The 18791-nt window shown below is 41.1% G+C and overlaps 1 protein-coding gene across 1 annotated transcript in view; it reads left to right on the top strand.

Moving 5' to 3' along the window:
• Positions 1–18791, top strand: part of ITGA8 (integrin subunit alpha 8) — a 175996-nt gene that overhangs the window by 25454 nt on the left and 131751 nt on the right. Inside the window, exons 5-12 of the mRNA XM_054020579.1 lie at positions 830–891; positions 4152–4197; positions 5601–5726; positions 7392–7436; positions 9164–9207; positions 10244–10300; positions 10504–10556; positions 16730–16935. Of these exons, the coding sequence (XP_053876554.1) occupies positions 830–891; positions 4152–4197; positions 5601–5726; positions 7392–7436; positions 9164–9207; positions 10244–10300; positions 10504–10556; positions 16730–16935 (639 nt within the window). The remainder of the gene's footprint in view (positions 1–829; positions 892–4151; positions 4198–5600; positions 5727–7391; positions 7437–9163; positions 9208–10243; positions 10301–10503; positions 10557–16729; positions 16936–18791) is intronic.

The raw sequence follows: 18791 nt of genomic DNA, 5'->3' as shown, positions 1-18791 counted from the left end.
CAAAATAAAAATTAAAATTAAATCATATAAATGCTTTTATATTTTCTTCAATCCTCTTTCACCGAAATTTTCTTCCTACTATAGCAAACTATAGTACTGATACAGGAATTGGATGTGCACTATCACTTTGAATTATGGAGATAAGGCAATACTACAATATTTAATAAAATATGTACCCACAACGGAAACCTGTAATACAATAATTCAACACAGTATATATTTTTTCTTTTTGTTGTTGCAAGTAAATCTGGGTACTAATTATTTCTCCTTGGGAAATCTTGTAGTGATGTAGTGTATGGCAATTCATAGATTATAAAGCCAGAAGGGGCCAATGTGATAATTTGATCTGGCCTCCTGTATTACAGGCCATAAGACTTCCCCAAATTAATTCCTGTTTAGACCATGTCTTCTAGAAAAATATCCAAACTTGATTTAAAAATTGCCAATTATGGAGACTCCCCCATGACCTTTGCTCAGTGGTTCCAGTGGTTCTCTGTTAAAAAAATTACACCTTATTTCTAGTCTAAATTTGACTAGTTTCAACTTGCAGCCATTGGATCTTGTTATAACTTTGTCAGCTAAGTGATGAGCCCCCTATTATCAAACTTCTGTTCCATATATAGGCATGCACAGATTGTGACCAAGACACCCCTTCACCTTCTCTTTGTTAAACTAAATAGATAGAGCTGCTTGTATCTTTCACTATAAGGCATGTTTTCCAATCCTTTAATCATTCTTGTGGCTCTTCTCTGAACCCTCTCCTATGGCAATAAGTAAGTTCTACTCAGGCATTATGAGATCAGTAAATATTCATATTTTGATAATGCAGGCAATGCAGATCCTGAAGGACAAGGTTTCTGTCAAGCAGGCTTCAGCTTAGATTTTTACAAGGTAAGAGTCTACTTTTTAACTCCTTGGATGAAATTTTATGCTGATTTATCCCCATTGACCTCTTCCTTCATCTATTCCAGTCCCTCGACTGGAAATTCATCCCCTTCTTGTTTTGAGTAACATTTTTCATGAAGTTGCTGCTGTGACATTACACTCCATATTCTTTATGGAAATATGCTTATGATATGGATATGGCATAACTGAGATGTACTTTCTGCAAGATGGCTCATGTAAGGTATCATTGGAAAGGTTATGATTTACTAAATATGTTTATCTAATTTGTATGCATGAATCATTTTTGTATCTGAAGCTGGGAACATTGACCATGTCTCTATATTTCAAATGTGCTACATTGGATGAGGCCAAACAATGCTAGGGACTTATTGAAGAAATGCACACAAGCATAAGGATTACCCCAGGAACTGTGTGCAATAAAAACCTCTCAGAGATAGCTCTACACAATGGGAACTGTTTGACCCAGATCAGATAGCTCTACACAATGGAAACTGTTTGACCCCGGTCAGATAGCTCTATACAATGGGAACTGTTTGACCCCGGTCAGATAGCTCTATACAATGGGAACTGTTTGACCCAGGTCACAGCAAAAAACTTTCCAGCAAGTGGGGGAAGATATAAAAGAGGGACAATGACGACATGAGGGGTCCTCACTCTCCATAGAACAACACACCTGAAAACACCTGAGGAACAAAGACTGAACTGTAAGAAGTGATGGTCATAGAATCATAGGAGATTAGGGTTGGAAGAGACCTCAGGAGGTCATCTAGTCCCACCCCCTGCTCAAAGCAGGACCAACACCAACTAAATTAGGCTAAAACTAGGTTTTAGCCTAGTCCCAGGCTACAACCTTTAGCCTGTGTATGAAAACCTGGGAAAGCCAAGACAACTGGTGCCTTAAGAATCTACCAGCCTGTTTATCACTCAGGGTGAGAATTTGCTCATTTGTATCCTACCTATCTAGTGTGTCAAGCTTAATTTGCACGTTTTCTTTCATTTGCTTAGTAATCTGCTTTGTTCTTTTTGCTATCCCTTTAACCACTTAAAATCTACCTTTTGTAGTTAATAAAATTTGTTTATTATTAAACCCAGTTTATGCAGTTTCTAACTGGTGGGGGCAAGATGTCATGCATATCTCTCTTCTCATTGAGGAAGAGGGCGAATTTTATGAGCTTGAGCTGTACACATATTTCTATACAGTGCAAAACAGAAGTATTTTGGGTTTGTCTCCCAAAAGGGGTGGGCACGTGAGTGCTGGGGGAGCCCTTTCACACAGAGCTGACTTCAGTCTGTCTGCAGCGGGGTGTGACCCTACTTGTGTGTGTATGCTGCAAGAGGCCGGAGAGCCTAATTCAGCAAAGCAGGAAGAGGGAACCCAGGCTGGTTGAGCAGGAGAGGCTCAGTTAAACCCCAGTACATCAGATGGCATCCTGGGGGAGGGGGAGCAACCCGTCACAGCTGCAATTTCTCAAAAGTTTTACAGACTTGAAACTTCCCAGCTTAATTTCAAAAATAGATAAAAGCTGCTACAGATAACTTTTTACTTGTTAGATGCACTCCCATTGACTTCTCCTGAATCCATCCCAGCCTGTGCTATAGCTAGGGTGACCAGACAGCAAATGTGAAAAATTGGGACGGGGGTGGGGGAGTAATAGCAGTCTATATAAGATAAAGACCCAAAAATCGGGACTGTCCCTATAAAATCGGGATATCTGGTCACCCTAGCTATAGCTCTGGCCATCCCAACCTTCAGAAGTGACTAGTGATTTTGGTTGTGTCATGGGGTGCATAGACCTTAGGCAGACCTGGCAACCAAGGGGTTAATGAAGGAACTGCCCATCAGTGCTGATTGGCAGCCTCAGAGCAGCTGGTTGAATAAAAGAGCTGAAAAGCAGAGGGGTGAGGTGGCTGCCAGAGGATCCAGCAGACCCGGGAAAGAAGGAGCTGCCTGCAAACTGGTGAGAAGCTGGCTCAGAGTGACAATGACCCAGAGAAGGGACAACCAGAGCCACAGGCTGCAGAAGTCTACAGAACCAAGGGAGGCAGGAAGGAGCTCAGGGTATAGCAGGATTCTGCCTGTCTGGGTTGAGGGATCTGACCCGGAACCCAGTGGAGTGGTTGGGCCTGGATTCCCCTACTGACCCCTTAACAGGGACTTAAGAACCAAAGGGGGTTCCAGGTCTATTGATGGCAAGGGTCTGATTACCCCTGTCAAACATAAGGGCTGCCCTGTACAACCCCATGGGACACAAATTAACGTCCTTTTCTCCAGAATAGGACTACAGAGATTCAGAGAAGCAGGGTGGCCTGCTGATCTGGGCAGATGCTGTGCAACATCCTGTTTAACCAAAGGGGGGCACTGGTGCCCCGCCCATGGGGTGCCTCCATTTTTGTGTGCCCAACTTGAGTCACTCACCAGGGCCTGATTTTTAGAAAGTGCTGAGCATCAGCCCTTGAGTGTTTTTTTGTTTTGTTTTTTATTAAATCCAAGCAATTTATAGGAGGATTCTTTCAACAACAGGCTAATAATTCAATAAAATTGGTTTCTTCTCGGGGGGGAAAAGTGCTTTGAAAGTGTGTCCAGTGCATTCCCCTATGCCACCTAGTAACAATACTATGGACCCTAGGAATACACTTTGTACCTAGTGGGTCTATACCGCTACTAGACCACCAGGGCCTCACATGTGTGTCTAATCACAGTAACGGTACATTGTGATCCTGAGACACATTGTTATCCATTTTACATTCATGTTATTCTTTTCACCCAATTAGCCTGTTGTGAAGGGATGGCTATAAGGTGGCTATAGCCATATTGGTCTGTAAAGCATTGCTTTGGATACGTTGGGCATCACTGATCTCTTTTGTGTTATCTTCATCTTCTGTTTACAAAGAAACAAAGCAGTCTTTGAGAAATGTTATTCTGTAGATGCCAAACAGATTATGGCCCTGATGATTCAGGAAAGCATCCCTATCCAGGAAAGACACGTAAGCATGTGTCTTGACTTTAAAGTTAATCTCATACTCAACCGCTTTCCTGAAAAAGGGTGGATTAAAGCATGTACTTAAAGAAGTACTTAAAGAAGTGCTTTCCTGCAACGGGGCCTATATCCTGTATCATGACCCTGATTTTCCTTTTGCGGTTTAAATAAAACAGTACAGTTGTTTAGATATAATTGTACTAATTGCTTTTCCTCTGCATGTTATCGATCATAATTTAATATTGTTCATTTCTGTTGTTTTTGTAGAATGGGGACCTTATAGTAGGAGGACCTGGGAGTTTTTACTGGCAAGGTATGTTCACTCACTTGGTTAACTTAAACCAAAAAGTAAAGGCCAGGTGTCAGGAGAAAGTTCATCCTGAATTCCTGTTATTTTCTAGATGTAAGGTCATCGGTTTGAGTCTGATGTCTCATATATGTGCAAATCAGAATAACTGCTCTGAAGTCAATGTAGTGACTCTTGTGTGTTTTTTTTTAAAAAGAATGAGATCAGAATTAGGCCATGGATTCTATAGTAGGTGAAATGAGGTAAATGTTTTACTGTTGATATTTTGGAACATTTTGCCTTTTAATGGAAAAACTTAACTTTATTTTCATCTGGAATTGAAGTGTCAATTGTACAATAGAGAGATTACATTGTGTGTGACATTTTCATAGCATAAATTACAGTTTGGGATTTTTAGATTGATTTCTGTCCAGACATTTCTAATACCCCATCTCATCATTGTGGTATCATGGTGCCACATATATAGATGAGACCTGCATTGGTATAGGTAAGGGGAGAACATTTTTGCCCCTCCCTTGATTTAACCATTGTTACGATAAGGCTCATTCTTGGTGTCTGCCTACCAGGAAGACATTGTCAAGCCATTCGGCAGCTCCATTGTTGTGGTGGACCTGTGTAATGGGTTTTGTATTGTGTCACTGAAGGAGAAAGATTCTGACTCATTTTGACTTCTGATGAGATAGAATTCCATATAGCTGAACTCTCCACTGAGAATACACTGCCCTAGGGCTGTAGGATCCCATTGAATTATAGCTGTTATGGAAAGGCTGTCACTGCAAGAGCATGATCTAGGCCTATGTAGGCAGGGCTGGCTCCAGCATTTCTGCCGCCTCAAGCAAAAAAAAAAAAAAAAAAAAAAAAGCCGCGATTGGCGGCGGTAATTGGAAAAAAAAAAAAAGCTGTGATCGGCGGCGGCAGTTCAGCGACAGGTCCTAGAGGGAGTGAGGGACCTGCCGCCCCGAATTGCCGCAGGTGCCACCCCTCTCCCTTGGCCGCCCCAAGCACCTGCTTGTTAAGCTGGTGCCTGGAGCCGGCCCTGTATGTAGGACTTGGAAGGTCTGGGCCAGCACTTTGAAATGGAATGGAATTGTGTTAGTTATGGTTAATACCGTATTGTGTTCTATATTGTCTTCTCGTTTCTGAATGATGTGGAATGCATTGGTTTAAATATTCTCAGAGTGGCAGTGGGGAAGGATTGTCCTAATAGCAGTGGTTATGCACTGCTCTTCTCTACGGCAGCAGTCTGACAATACATTGTTTTGGCAATGGGATAGTTCGTGATGAATCGAGTAGACAGTGTCTTGAAACTTACATTTAATCTTAAATCTTAAAAACTGTAGATAACTCTACATTTTAGGGAGTTGGTTCTTCTCTGAATTCATTTACTCTATGAAATTGTTTGAATACAGGGCAAGTAATCACCACCAGTATTGCAGATATCATTACGGACTATTCATTCAAGGATATTCTAAGGAAACTGACAAGAGAAAAGCAAACTGGAGTGGCACCACCTATATATGATGACAATTATCTAGGTAAGATGTACAATCTAGAGGCACTGGAGTAATCTGAATGAGAAAGCAAATCCTAAATTATGAAGGCCCCAACCCTGTAAACACTTACACACGTGCTTGACTTTAAGCACAGGAGTAAGGAATCCCATTCAGTAATTTGCTAATTACTTTAACGGGACAACTGACATGCTTAAAGTTAAACACAGGAGTAAGTGTTCACAGAGTCAGATCCTAAATGGCTAGCTAACTAGGATGCTATATTTACGCATGGGTTTTAATGTACTTAAGCAAGCATACTAATTTTTCATGTTCACACCTTTTTTCAGTTGAGGGGAAATGATTTAGTTTACTGTAATTAGGGACTATTTCAACTGTTAAGAGAGGGGAAAGAAACTTCTTTTTTGTAATGCTTTAGTACAGTAATTTCTAAGGGTGCAATTCTGCTCTCATTAAAGTTAAGGACAAACTATAATTGACTTCAATGCGAGCAGTAGTGGGCCCTAAGGTGATACAGTACATTCTTGATTTTCCAGATAGCACGGGGGACATGGATTTTATTTGGATCATTGAGAGGGCAGGAGCCATTCAGCAGCAGGATGGCTTCTGCCGCGGTCAGAAGCTTGTTGTTATCCTCCTCCTTGCAATCCTGGCTGAGGATCTCTGCTCTGCCCCACTCCCTCCCTCCCATGAGAGTGGGGCTGCAGAGGGCTCCCTGCACTGCCACAGGAGTCATTCATCAGCAGGGGGGCCTTCTCTGCGGCCAGGGGCTCATTCTCTTCCGTACAGCCCTGGCCAGGGCTCTCTGCTCTATTATCCGAATCGCTGCATTATCCAAATCCCTTCCTTGTCCCTCAGCATGAGATACAGGCTGCAGAGGGCATGTATCTCACGCTGGGGGTTGAGTAAGGGGTTCGGATAATCAGGTTTCAGATAAACAGGAGTAATCTGTACATAGAGAAACCTAGACCTCTTTGAGTACATGTTTTAAAAGATAGCTAGTGGCTCCTTCTCTCCAGGAATTGTGTCTAATATGCGCATAACTCTGCATGTAACAAATGTTGCTGTCTTTTCAGTGATTGTAGAAATGATGCAGTGAAGTTTGAAGGCAGTGATATATATCCTCTCACATATGCTTCGTATTTGGCTTTGCAGTCATGGGCCCAATCCATTAGCCCTTACTCAGTCAATGGGCATTAGGCACTTAACCTTATGTCCTTTTAAGGGCACTTATTGGCACCTTTAGATGCCTAAATAGCTTTGGAAATCTGATTCTACATATAACAGATACAACTGTGTGATTATGCATCATAGTGGCAAAAAAGGAATATAATAAAAAAGCTATTATCACAAAAGATGTAGCATTTGCAACTTATATTTTCATGTGAATTATAAAGTATTAATGCTTAACAGCTGATTTTGGGATGCAATTAAATAGCAACGTGTTTCCTAGTGATTTAGGCCTGTAGAATTATCGTACTTTTGAGACTTATGAGGAAGGTAGTCATAATAACTTGACAAATGATTTTCCTTCCCCTCCCCTCCCCCCAGTCTTAGATATACTAGTTTATAAAGGTTTTACAGAGATTATTGAAACAGAGGACAAATCTGGTTGTCCTTCCAGAAGCATGTTTCTTTGGAAGTAAATGATTTGTTAGGTTTCACGCTTGTAATTTATTCTTAAAACAGGATACTCAGTGGCTGCTGGGGAATTTACTGGCGACCTTGAACAAGGTAAGAAGCAAGTCAAAATGTAAAGCAGATGACTGTGCACATGTCTATTTATCTATTTCTGTTCTCTAAATGGGAAAATGGGTCTTAAACATTTAAAATATTAAAGAGCGGGATAATGTATCTCTACCCAATGTACTTGGGGGCAAGTCTTTCCCTGGGATGGTACAGCAAGGGAAAGCAGAGCTGCAGTAACCAAAACCTATGCATTCCCAGCCTTAGGTAACGTTCTGCCTAGGATGAGATTACACAGGTAGGACTGGGGGATAGCGCTCTAAGGCCACATCTGCCAGCTAACTCTAGGTGCTTCTGAGAGAAGTACTATTCACTTGGGATCCTGGAGGTTTCCTAAATGCTACAGACCATGTCCCTTGAGGACATGGTGCATGGGACCAGGGCCGGCTCTTCCTTTTTTGCCGCCCCAAGCGGAGAAGCACAGAAAAAGAAAAAAGCAGCCGCAGCAGTGCCGCCGAAGAAGAAAAAAAGAAAAAGCTACTGCCAAAGTACCGCCGAAGAAGGGGGAAAAAAAAAGTCGGAGTGCCGCCCCAAGAACAGACGGAGTGCTGCCCCTTCAGATTTGCCGCCCCAGGCACCTGCTTCCTTAGCTGGTGCCTAGAGCCGGCCCTGCATGGGACAGTTTAACTGTCCCTCCTCCTAATGCAATGTGTTCTATTCTGTTCTTGAGTTACTGCTTGTGTAGTGGGAAGAGGATCCATATACTCTCTCCTCTCCCTCAATCTTGCATTTCAGAGCAGAGCTGGTCAGGGTTGAACTTTTAATATTAAAAATCTATATTTAGAAAGAGAGAAAACATTATACAGGCAAATGAAATAAGGAACTGATCCCTTGAATAAGGAAAGGCTTAAAGGCACATGAACAAAAATGCCTGAAAGAGAATAATGCATGAGCTTCTCTAGAAGTGAAGGCTCTTTCTTGGATCAAATACATTCTACAGTGGGGTGTCTTTATAACAATTTGCATGTAGGTGGCAATTTCATCCAGAAGATTACACACACATTACAAGTTTAATACAGTTATTTACCAGCTACATTTCTATAATAGATTCTTCACCAACATAAAACTCTGCTGCCTCTAGGATAAAATGGATCAGCAATGTAACAGAGGACAGTAACAAGACCTACAAGTTTAGGAGAATTAGTGAGGAAGAATTTTCAACTGCAATTACAGAGAAAATATTTTGTAGCGAGGCACAATCTCATTACCCAAATTAGAATTTGGCTTCAACTCTGAGGTTCATGTTGCTCCCCTTGTGACTTCGGATCTTAATTGGTCTCAAATGGTGAAGACCTTGGTTTTATGGTATATCTGACCTATGCCTTCCCTAATAAAAAGAACAGGAGTACTTGTGGCACCTTAGAGACTAACAGTTCCCTAATAGTATGGTTAAGGACTGACTCAGAGCAGCAGACAGCACCACCTACTGAATTAGCAACACCACTTCCTCCAGTGTTCAGTAGAGGTCTTAGCCAAATATTGACCAGGCCTGTCCCTGTCTAGCTGATATTCGCTGAGCTCTGAGCATATATCTAGAGAAGCTGATAGGCACATTATATAAATTTAAAAATCTAACATCAGTTACAGAGGTCTTTGATACAGTTAATAGGCAGCATACTCTCAAATAATAGGGGCTGTATGGTAGCAGAATTTAAGTGACGGTGCTCCAATCAGCTAAAATAATGTATTCACTAATTAATTATTTATCTTTTCAGAGTTGGTTGCTGGAGTGCCAAGGGGAGCACAGAACTTTGGCTATGTATGTATTGTACCCACATTTGATCTGATTAGTAGTAAAAATGCATGAGCTATGCTATTTTGAGGAGGAAAGGCTATATCATGTTTTTATGCCACATTGTACCTGCATTCCTTATCCAGGCAAAACTCCTATGGACTTAGACCCTGATTCAGCAAAGCACTTAAGCATGTGCTTAACTGCTTTCCTGAATTGAACTTTAAAGCTCAGGCTTTTATTTATTTTTGAAGTCTGTATGTTCTGTAGACGATTACAAGATTGCTTTGAACTCTTGTGCCAGTATTTCCGTAGCTGCAGACTCAAATCCAAATTCACCCCAAGTCCATGGGTGTTTGATGTGCTGTTCTGATTGTTCCCATGATGAAGAAAGATCCAAGTCTGTGTAGCTCAGGGATGTTCAGATCTGGTTTTCAGTTCAATGCTTTATGCATGTGTTATGAAACTGTCAGATATGAAAAATCATGGTATAAATTCTGAAGAGAAGAGAGAGCGGTGCAGATTGTGAAACAATGCTTATCTCCTTATAGAGTAAATACAACAAAAGCCAGGTTGCAGGAACAATCTGCTTGGGAAATTGACAGTTTCCAGCTTCAGACCTGACTGTAGTCCTTGCATACCCTAAACTGATTCCAGATTCTAACATCATATTGCCAGATTCCAACCTCATATTGGAACTCACTGCTCAAAAAAATAGCACCCTATCTATAGTACATATATGCTTCCCCCGGATATTGTAATATTTGAGCACCTCGCTGTTTTTAACATATGGTTCCTTACAGCACCGCTGCCAGGCAGGGAAGTACTATGCTCTCCATTGTACAAATGGGGAACTGAGGCATAGAAAATCTAAATGACTTGCTCAAGGTCCCACAGAAAAATCTGTGGTGAAGCAGAGAACGGAACTAAGGACTTATAGGTCCTATGTTAGTGCTGTAACCACTGGAACATCCTTCAACTTTTCTAAATATACCTGTAGTTACATTACAGTATAACTTGTTATGGTGTGACTGGAATCTTTTATATTTTTTTCTATTGCCAGGTTTCAATTATTAATTCTACAGACTTGACCTTTATTCAGAATTTCACTGGTGAACAGGTAATGTCAAAGATCTAAGTAATAATATACTATCCCTCAGAGGAATATAATTGCATCTAAAATATTATAGTTCTAACAATTTGTTAAGTAATATTTTCTACCCTTTGAAATAAATTTTCATAAAGGTGCAGAGGTTTGTCAGGAAAAATAATCTTTTAATGAATATGAGATATGAAAATGAGCGTGTTGTTTTTTATTTACAGATGGCGTCTTATTTTGGGTACACTGTCGCTGTGTCGGATGTTAACAGTGACGGGTAGGTTATACAATGCACCCCAATCTCATTGAAATCCAATAGGAATTGATTGCCTAACTCCTTCTTTAGTCCCTTTTGAAAATCCTGGCCTTAGTAAATAATGTTCACACTACATCTCCAAAAGCCATCATGATCCCTTTATATGGAAAAGCCAAAATAAATATATCTGTTAATAAACTCTGTTTTTCTAATGCTCTCAGTTGGAAAATGTTTCTTAGACTTCTGTACAGCTTTTCTGTGCTTTTCTAGCTCTAATTATCCAGTTTGTGTCTCAACTTTATGAATTCACTTTTCCTTTTTTAAAACTTGGTCTAATGGCCTTTGCAGAAGAAGTTTTAGTGGAGTTTTTCTTATTGACAACTGAGAAGATTGTTTGGAACAATAAGGGCAGAGTTAGAACATCCAATTCTGTTCAATTTCCTAATATTGAAAGAGGCAAGGAGTAGTGGTGTTGGCTGCCTTTGGAAAGAGATGGGTAAGAGCCAAAAGTAGAATGGTTCAATCTGCCTCTATGGAAAAGCAGAGCCTTTCTTTTTCAATTTCTCTTATACCCCTGTCCATCTCCCATTGCAGCAAGGGCTTCTTAAGGTCACTAGCCTGTCCAAAAGGAGCTCAGCTGGTTGGTCATGGAGGTCCATGCATACTGCATCATCTTTTGAGGTTTGAAAGTGGCCATGCTCTACAATAGTTCCAAGAGGTATTGTGCCTGCGTAAGGATCAATGCCTTTTAGAGTTCCCATTAGTCAGGGTTATGCCTTAATGACACTATCTGGCTTTTAAGCCCTGATTCATAGAGCACTTAAGCACCATTAACTTTCATGTATGTCTGCACTACAAGTGCAACAGCAGCATAGCTTTGGTGCTGCAGCTACGCCACCATAGTGTAGACATTTGCAACAATGGAAGGGTTTTTTCCGTTGCTGTAGTAAATCCACCCCATCAAGAGGCAGTTGATGGAAGAATTCTTCTGTCAATCTAGAAATGTCTAAACGGGCTTAACTACCTATTTTTGGAGTGATGTAGCTGGGTTGTTCTAAGTTTTAGGTGTCAACAAGACCTAAAATTGTGAATAGTCTTAGGGTACGCCTACACAGGGATAAAAGCCCCATGGCACGGCTGGCCCAGGTCAGCTAACTTGGGCTTGCAGGGCTAAAAATTGCTGTGTAGATGTTCAAGCTCAGGTTGGACCCTGAGCTCTGGGACCCTGCAAGAGTGGAGGGTCCCAGACCTCGGGCTCCAGCTGAAGCCAAAATGTCTACACAGAAATTTTTAGCCCCACAGCCTGAGCCCCACAAGCCTGAGTCTGCTGACCCCGGCCAGCCACGGTTTTTTATCTCCACGTAGACATATTCAAAGTAGTTGGCAGGATCAGGGCTTTAGTGAATGAATGTTAACATTAGCTCTTTATCACTGAGATAAGATCATTAATACTTTGAGCCTTGGAGTTTCCTCCCAATGTTATTTCAGGCTTATAATTATAACTGTGTGGCTATTCACCTACTGCAAAATATCCCAAAGAGTTGTACACTTCATATGGGACACTTTCTCTTCTTGTATTTATTTGTAGCTTAAAACCATAATGTATGAAGTATTCTCTGTATGCTAAATTGGTGTTTCCCAACTGGTTAATTGAGATCCCCCCCAGCCCCCCAGGGGGTTACACAAGGCAATGGGGAGGGCTGTGAAGCATTGAACATTTTATTATAATTCTAAAGAAAATAAAATGTCCAGAATAACTTCAGGGTAGCCAAAACCTTCAAATTTTGTGAGGTCACCTGTAGAATTTGCAGTAGTAATTGGAGTATACATTTTTTAACTTTTACTTTTATAGTAAATGTAAGGGGGTCAGGACAATTTTTTATTTTGAATAAGGGGTCACCAACCTGAAAATGTTAAGAAACACTGTGCTGGTATCATAAGAGCTTTATAGAAGTTGATTGTGGCTAGCTTCATCTCTCACTGAGCCAACGAATTCATGAACTGGTTATTTCTTGGGAATCTGCTAGTCACTTGCAAGATCTCTTAAGATCTTTTTAAAATGTTCTGTGTTCCTTTAACTCCATAGCTGTATGACAATAATATCAGCAAACAACTTTGGAGGCTTGTGTGGTCTCCCATCCTGTATCTGAAAGGAAATCTAATGACTCTCTCTGAGATCTAAACATCCCACTGAAAACAAAACACAAAGAAGCTTCACTTGACAAATGTGCCTGACTGCAGTCCAGTAATTGACAGCATGTACATTAACTAGAAATATAACTCAGAAGATGAGACTAAGTCTGACAAAAATTGGTTGAGGGAAAAGATATGCATGGAAAAGTTGTTATAAGCTAGGGATGGTGGAGAAATTAGAAGCAGGGTGTCTGACCAGTATCGGAAACCTGATTCTTTATCAGGCTGAAAAGATAAATAGGGACAATGCTTTTACTTGAGTAAGTTCTGAGATTAGATCTTTTTATTTTTCATAATAATTTAGAAGGCAGCTCTGATCAACTTTAGCCTGAGCAGTTCAGCTAAATGTTCCAGGGCTATTCTTGATGTAAAGTCTGCAAGTGTTTTAGGGACACAAACAGGATCAAGAAAATCTTGGTTATTGCCTTCGTACAGTTGTGTCCACTGGAGTCTGGTGGCACCTTAAAGACTAACAGATTTATTTGGGCATAAACTTTCATGGGTAAAAAATCCATGAAAGCTTATGCCCAAATAAATCTGTTAGTCTTTAAGGTGCCACTGGACTCCTTGTTGTTTTTGTGGATACACAGACTAACACGGCTACCCCCGATACTTGATAAAGAAATCAGTTATTGAAACTAGAAACTTCCATTTTGTAATAAATTTATAGACAAATTCTTAGCAAGGAGATGAAGGAAAATTTTCTTTTTAGGTTGAAACCATATATCCAATAAAAACAGTGGAATAAAATGTTTACCAGTCTTTTATTTATACTATATCAAAGCTCCACATAGTTACACTTTAACCTATTGACACTTCCCATACTCCTGCTGTTTATTACTCAGCAGGATACAAAAGAATTGCATAAAATTCCAGCAGGTGGTCAGCTTGTGCTTTTTAATGTTGTTTTATTAGAAAGGAAGCAATACTGGCTAGTCACATTTATGTGCTGGAACAAACATAAATATATTGATTTATGTTAACTACAACATCATGGTGCAGTAGTGAAATGAATCTAATGAAACTTATTAAAATACCCCCATAGGCTGAACTACAGCTATGGTTATACATTACCATTTGGGGGCTTTCAGTCTTATTTTTACTCCTGCTGCCTTTTAAAAGGGATGGTGTCAACTTTAGTTTGGCTCAGATTCACATTTTGTAAATATAAACCTTTACAAAACCTTAGAGCAACTGAAATAAGTCCGCAATTAAAAAAGCCAAGCACACAGGTGTTGATAACCAACCAAACAATTCCTCTGCAGTGCTTGAAACTGAAACATTGAGGTACTAGAACCTGGAAAGTAAAATTAGCTATAAACCAAAAGTCAAACTGATTTATTGCTTTTTATTATCCACATTGAGAGAAATGCAAACAAGTAAATGAGGATTATGGAGAGTGACAAGTAAGTTGGAGGGGTGGGGAGGGAGAATTCTCCCTTCTGCTGAAGCCCTTGTACATTGCTGTGGTAATGCATAAAGAGACATTAGAGCCTTGGGTTTGGCCAGGGAAGAATTCCCACTGGAACAGGCTTTGCAAAAGGGAGCTTACCTTGCACTAAAAGGGCCCCACTGCAAGCCCTAATATAGGAGGTATCTTGGGTGCATGAAGGTGGGGAAGCTGAGCACTATGGGGAGGTCAGGCAGTGCTCTTACCCATAGGCATTTAGGGGCTGGGTGTTGTAGCTTAGGTGGATGCCCACAGGCAGCCCAGAATTAGGAGAGTATAAAGATGGTTTAAAGTTTAAAGCCACGTTAGCACCCTGTCCCTGTCCGTCCTCCCCTTCCCCCTCTCCCCCCGGGCTGCAAGCTTGTGCCAAAAGCTTGCTCTGAATATTTAAATTCAAGTAAGTAATCTAAGTTGTTAATAGTAACCTAGGTGACTATATTTGTTTACAACACATAGTTCTTGGCTCTCCCTTTGAAGGGTTCGCCATTCCCCTCCAACCAGATTTCTAAGGATCAGATTGTATTTGGCCCTAGCACTGGAGGGTGTGTATGGGGAAGGCTCAGTTTGCATGCTTTTCACTTGTGATCCCTATGCAATGCCAGATACAACAGCAGTTCTTTTGCTCAGGGGAGTAAGCACATGAGAACGACCATACTGGGTCAGACCAAAGGTCCGACCAAAGGTCCATCTTGCCCAGTATCCTGTCTTCCAACAGTGGCCAATGCCAGGTGCCCCAGAGGGAATGAACGGAACAGGTAATCATCAAGTGATCCATCCCCTGTCATCCATTCTCAGCTTCTGGCAAACAGAGGCTAGGGACACTGTCCCTGCCCATCCTGGCTAATAGCTATTGATGGATCTATCCTTCAAGTACAAGGACTGCTCCTTTTATTGGCCCTAGGGCACGAGTCACCCCAGGGGCAGGGCAAGAGGCAGAGCCACAAGACATCATGTAATGAAAATTCACCTTGTCACTTACAACACTAATTTACAAAGGATTGGTCCTGCAGTGAAGGCACTAGACTGAGACTCAGAAGATATGGCTTCAATTTCTGACGCTGCCATGGTCTTTCAGTATGCCCTTACGCAAGTCATTGAGGCTCACCTTTTTAAAGATGTTTATGCGTCTACAGATACTCATATGCACCTAGTGAGATTTTCAGAAGTGCCGAGGTGCTCAACTCCCATTGAGAGTTAGACACATAAGTGCTTTTGAAAATCCCACTAGGTGCCTATCTGACCCTTTAAAAATCTGTCTCTTATTCTCTCTGTGCCTCAGTTCCTCTGTGTAAAATGGGGATAATAATGCCTCCTTTCTCTTCCCCTTTCCCTTTTCTCTCTTCTCTGGTTAGATTGTAAGATTTTGGAGCACAGACCATCTTACTAACTGATTCATACTGCACTTAACACAGCTGAGTCCCGATCTCAATGGGGGTCTCTATACTGTACTGTAATAAAATAATAACAATAATGAATCTAGGAGGATGATAGAGCTACTGTGTAATATATAGTGTATGCTAAATAATTGTAAAACAGTTGGTAAAATATAGCGTTCACGGGACACAAACAGCATGTTCTCTTTTTGTGGCAATCAGCAATTTCAACTAACATGCTGTCCAAACCACTAGCGTCGTTCATAAAAAGAAAGATTTGGGGGGGGTTTAGTGTGGGGAAAAAACCCAACAGCTTTAATATTTGTTTGTTCATTCAGCATCTGCTTCCTTCCTTTTCAGGATATGTGTAGAATAGGATGGTATCTAATATTTAAAACAATGGAAGAACTAAATACATGTAACTTTACATTTTAAATTACAGTTTTCCTCATGGAGAAGTTCTATTGAATTTATAGAAAATAATATTTCTATAGGTGTTTTGAAGCAACTTATAAAATTTCACTTCTATATGATGGTTAAAAGCATAGAAAAGATCTCATTCTCTGTTATATTCTATATGATTTAGAATATTAACTATAAAGCCATATTATATTTCTATAGAGCCCTGTTGGTTTAACTCCTCCTAAATTTTATATGCTTTTTACATAAGAGTTAAGACATATTAGAATTTGTTGTGTCTCTCTCATTGTGTTGGTTCCTTGCTGGGAAGGATTTTCAGAGATCATTTCAGGCTCAAGGTAGAAAAAGCTCTGCTCTCAATTAAGTAAAGTTTATTGGCATGACAAAGAAATACCATTGCCAAAATTAAATATATTACAGTCAAGTTATAATAGTGTTTCACAGTAACAGGGATTTCCATGCCGTTGAGCCTGCCACTGAATTCAATGTTGCTTGAAAGCTTGTCTCTCTCACACCAAAAGAAGTTTGTTCAATAGATATTCTCCTCTCACCCATTTTGTCTCACTGAAGTCAATGTGAGTTTTCCTATTAACTTCAGCAGGCTTTGAATCAGGCCCCACGTACCCATTTGATATTATTGGTTTATATCTCTGAATCATATATTGTGAGGCTATTTCTGCTGCTTTCTCACTTCTTCCAGAATCATGTCATTTGGCTGAATTTCCCATTGACATTTGGTTTTGTTTTTATTCCTCTAGTTTAGATGACATCCTAGTTGGTGCGCCCCTCTTCATGGAGCGTGAATTTGAGAGTAAACCTAAGGAAGTAGGGCAAGTTTACCTGTACTTGCAGGAAAGTGCTTTCTACTTCCGAGACGCACAGATACTGTCGGGCACTGAAGTATTTGGTAGATTCGGCAGTGCCATCGCGCATCTTGGAGATCTCAACCAGGATGGATATAATGGTACTTAATTTATATATTATATGTTATATATTATATGTTGCAAGCAAATTGCCTGCATACTGAATATGATGGTACTTCAGGTCTGAAAATGGCTTTCTTCCAACTTCTTAAAGAGAACTACAGGAGTTAGAAAATGCTTGGGGAAAAAAAACAAATAAAACAATATACATGTTTGTTTTTCTGCAACCCTTCCACTTTTAACATGTAAATGTGCTATTGAAAGTGATGAGAATCTCTCTGTGACCTAGTGATTGGAGTAGGAGTCTGGCCTAGTGGTCAGAGCAGAATCAAAGGGCAGAGCCAGAGTCGTGGTCAAGAGACAAGCCTGTGATGAGAATCAGGGGTTATAAATCAGGGGGTTCAGAGGCAGGCAGTGAGTAGGCCTGGAGCAGAGCAGGCCTGAAGCAGATCCTAGAGCAGAGCAGGTTCAGAGGCCGGAAGCAGAGTAGGCCTGGAGCAGAGCAGGCATGGGGTGGAGCAAGGGGGTCAGGCACCGCTTTGGGCATAGAATGCATTGAGCTGCCACTGCGCTGCTGTTGGTACTTAAATGGTGACCTGTTGACCCTTCTGCCCCATCAGGGAGCACAGTCACTTAATGAGGGTTTATTGGGCCCAGACAAGCTCATTGGGTTGCTAGGCAACCATGCCCAGAGCCAGCTGAATTCCTGACACATTGACTAATCCTAACAAAGAGGAAATTAAGGGCCATATCCTGTTAGATTTAAATGAATAGTTCCATTGACATCAGTGCTAACGCTGAATGTACATTAACACTTTAATATTGTTTCCCCTTTTTAACCCAGTCGATTTTGTTCCTCTTCAGGAACTCTCTACAAGAGGTTTGTTGGGACACTCAGCTCATGCCCAGACATGGGGTAGACTTTGCATTCTCACTGACTACTGTTCTATAAGCCATCAAAAGGAATGGGATATGCTACTCCCAGCCCCTTTGGTGCTGTTCAACAAAGGTAGCCAAATGACCGCCCAAAGTCCTATTGAACTTTTCCACCATCCCTTCAGATTGTGGGTGTGCTGTGGTGGGTGAGAGTTTTGTGTATGCCTAGAATCTCACAAATCTGTTGAAACACTTTGGATTCAGAAATTCTCCCTTGATCTGTGCATAACTCATATGGGACTCCAAATCTGGTGAAGAAATCATTCACTAGAATCCTATTACTGCCACAACCTATTGATTTCTGCTCGGAAAGCCATAGGCTATTTTGTGAAGTAGTCCATAGCTACCGGCAACTATTACTTGCCAGCCTCTGTCTCATTTTACAAAGTTCAACTGTTTGATTCCCTCTATCAACTACAGAGTGCACCTGGTACAGTCGGCTGGTACCTGTACCCACCCACCCCCCGGTTTCTCCCATTTCCTATACAATATTTCAACTTTAAATTCCAAGCTTTCCCATTGTGACCAGGAAGCTATTACTGTGGTGTTGTGAGGTGACATTACATTCCAGGGTGGCTGTGTTTGCCATTTGATTTTCCAGTCACACACTATCCTGAAATCAGGATCCTCTCGTTGGGAAGATTCTAGTTGCTCTAGGGTCCATTCTTGCAGCCCCACCCCCCTTGTTCAAGGATGAACCAAGAACATGAGCACTAATGCGAATTAGAGGAAGGAAGGCACACTCCCCTGGAGCAACTAATTCCTTGCTGTCCTGCTTAAGGCATTGTTTGCGGACAAGGCATCGACACCGCCATGCTTATGGCCAGGCCTGTGTGTAATTGTGAAATCATAGCTCTGCTATGGCAAGCTGGTAGCTGTCCCTCGGGACTTCTGAATCTAAAGAGCCATTGCAGGGAAGCATGGTCTGCCCTGACCATATACTTCCTCCCATACAAATAGT

The sequence above is a fragment of the Malaclemys terrapin genome, chromosome 2 (genome assembly GCF_027887155.1).
Source record: "Malaclemys terrapin pileata isolate rMalTer1 chromosome 2, rMalTer1.hap1, whole genome shotgun sequence".
NCBI classification, from domain to species: domain Eukaryota; kingdom Metazoa; phylum Chordata; order Testudines; family Emydidae; genus Malaclemys; species Malaclemys terrapin.
Note: the sequence above shows the minus strand (reverse complement) of the source record. Positions and strands in the feature narration are given on the sequence as shown.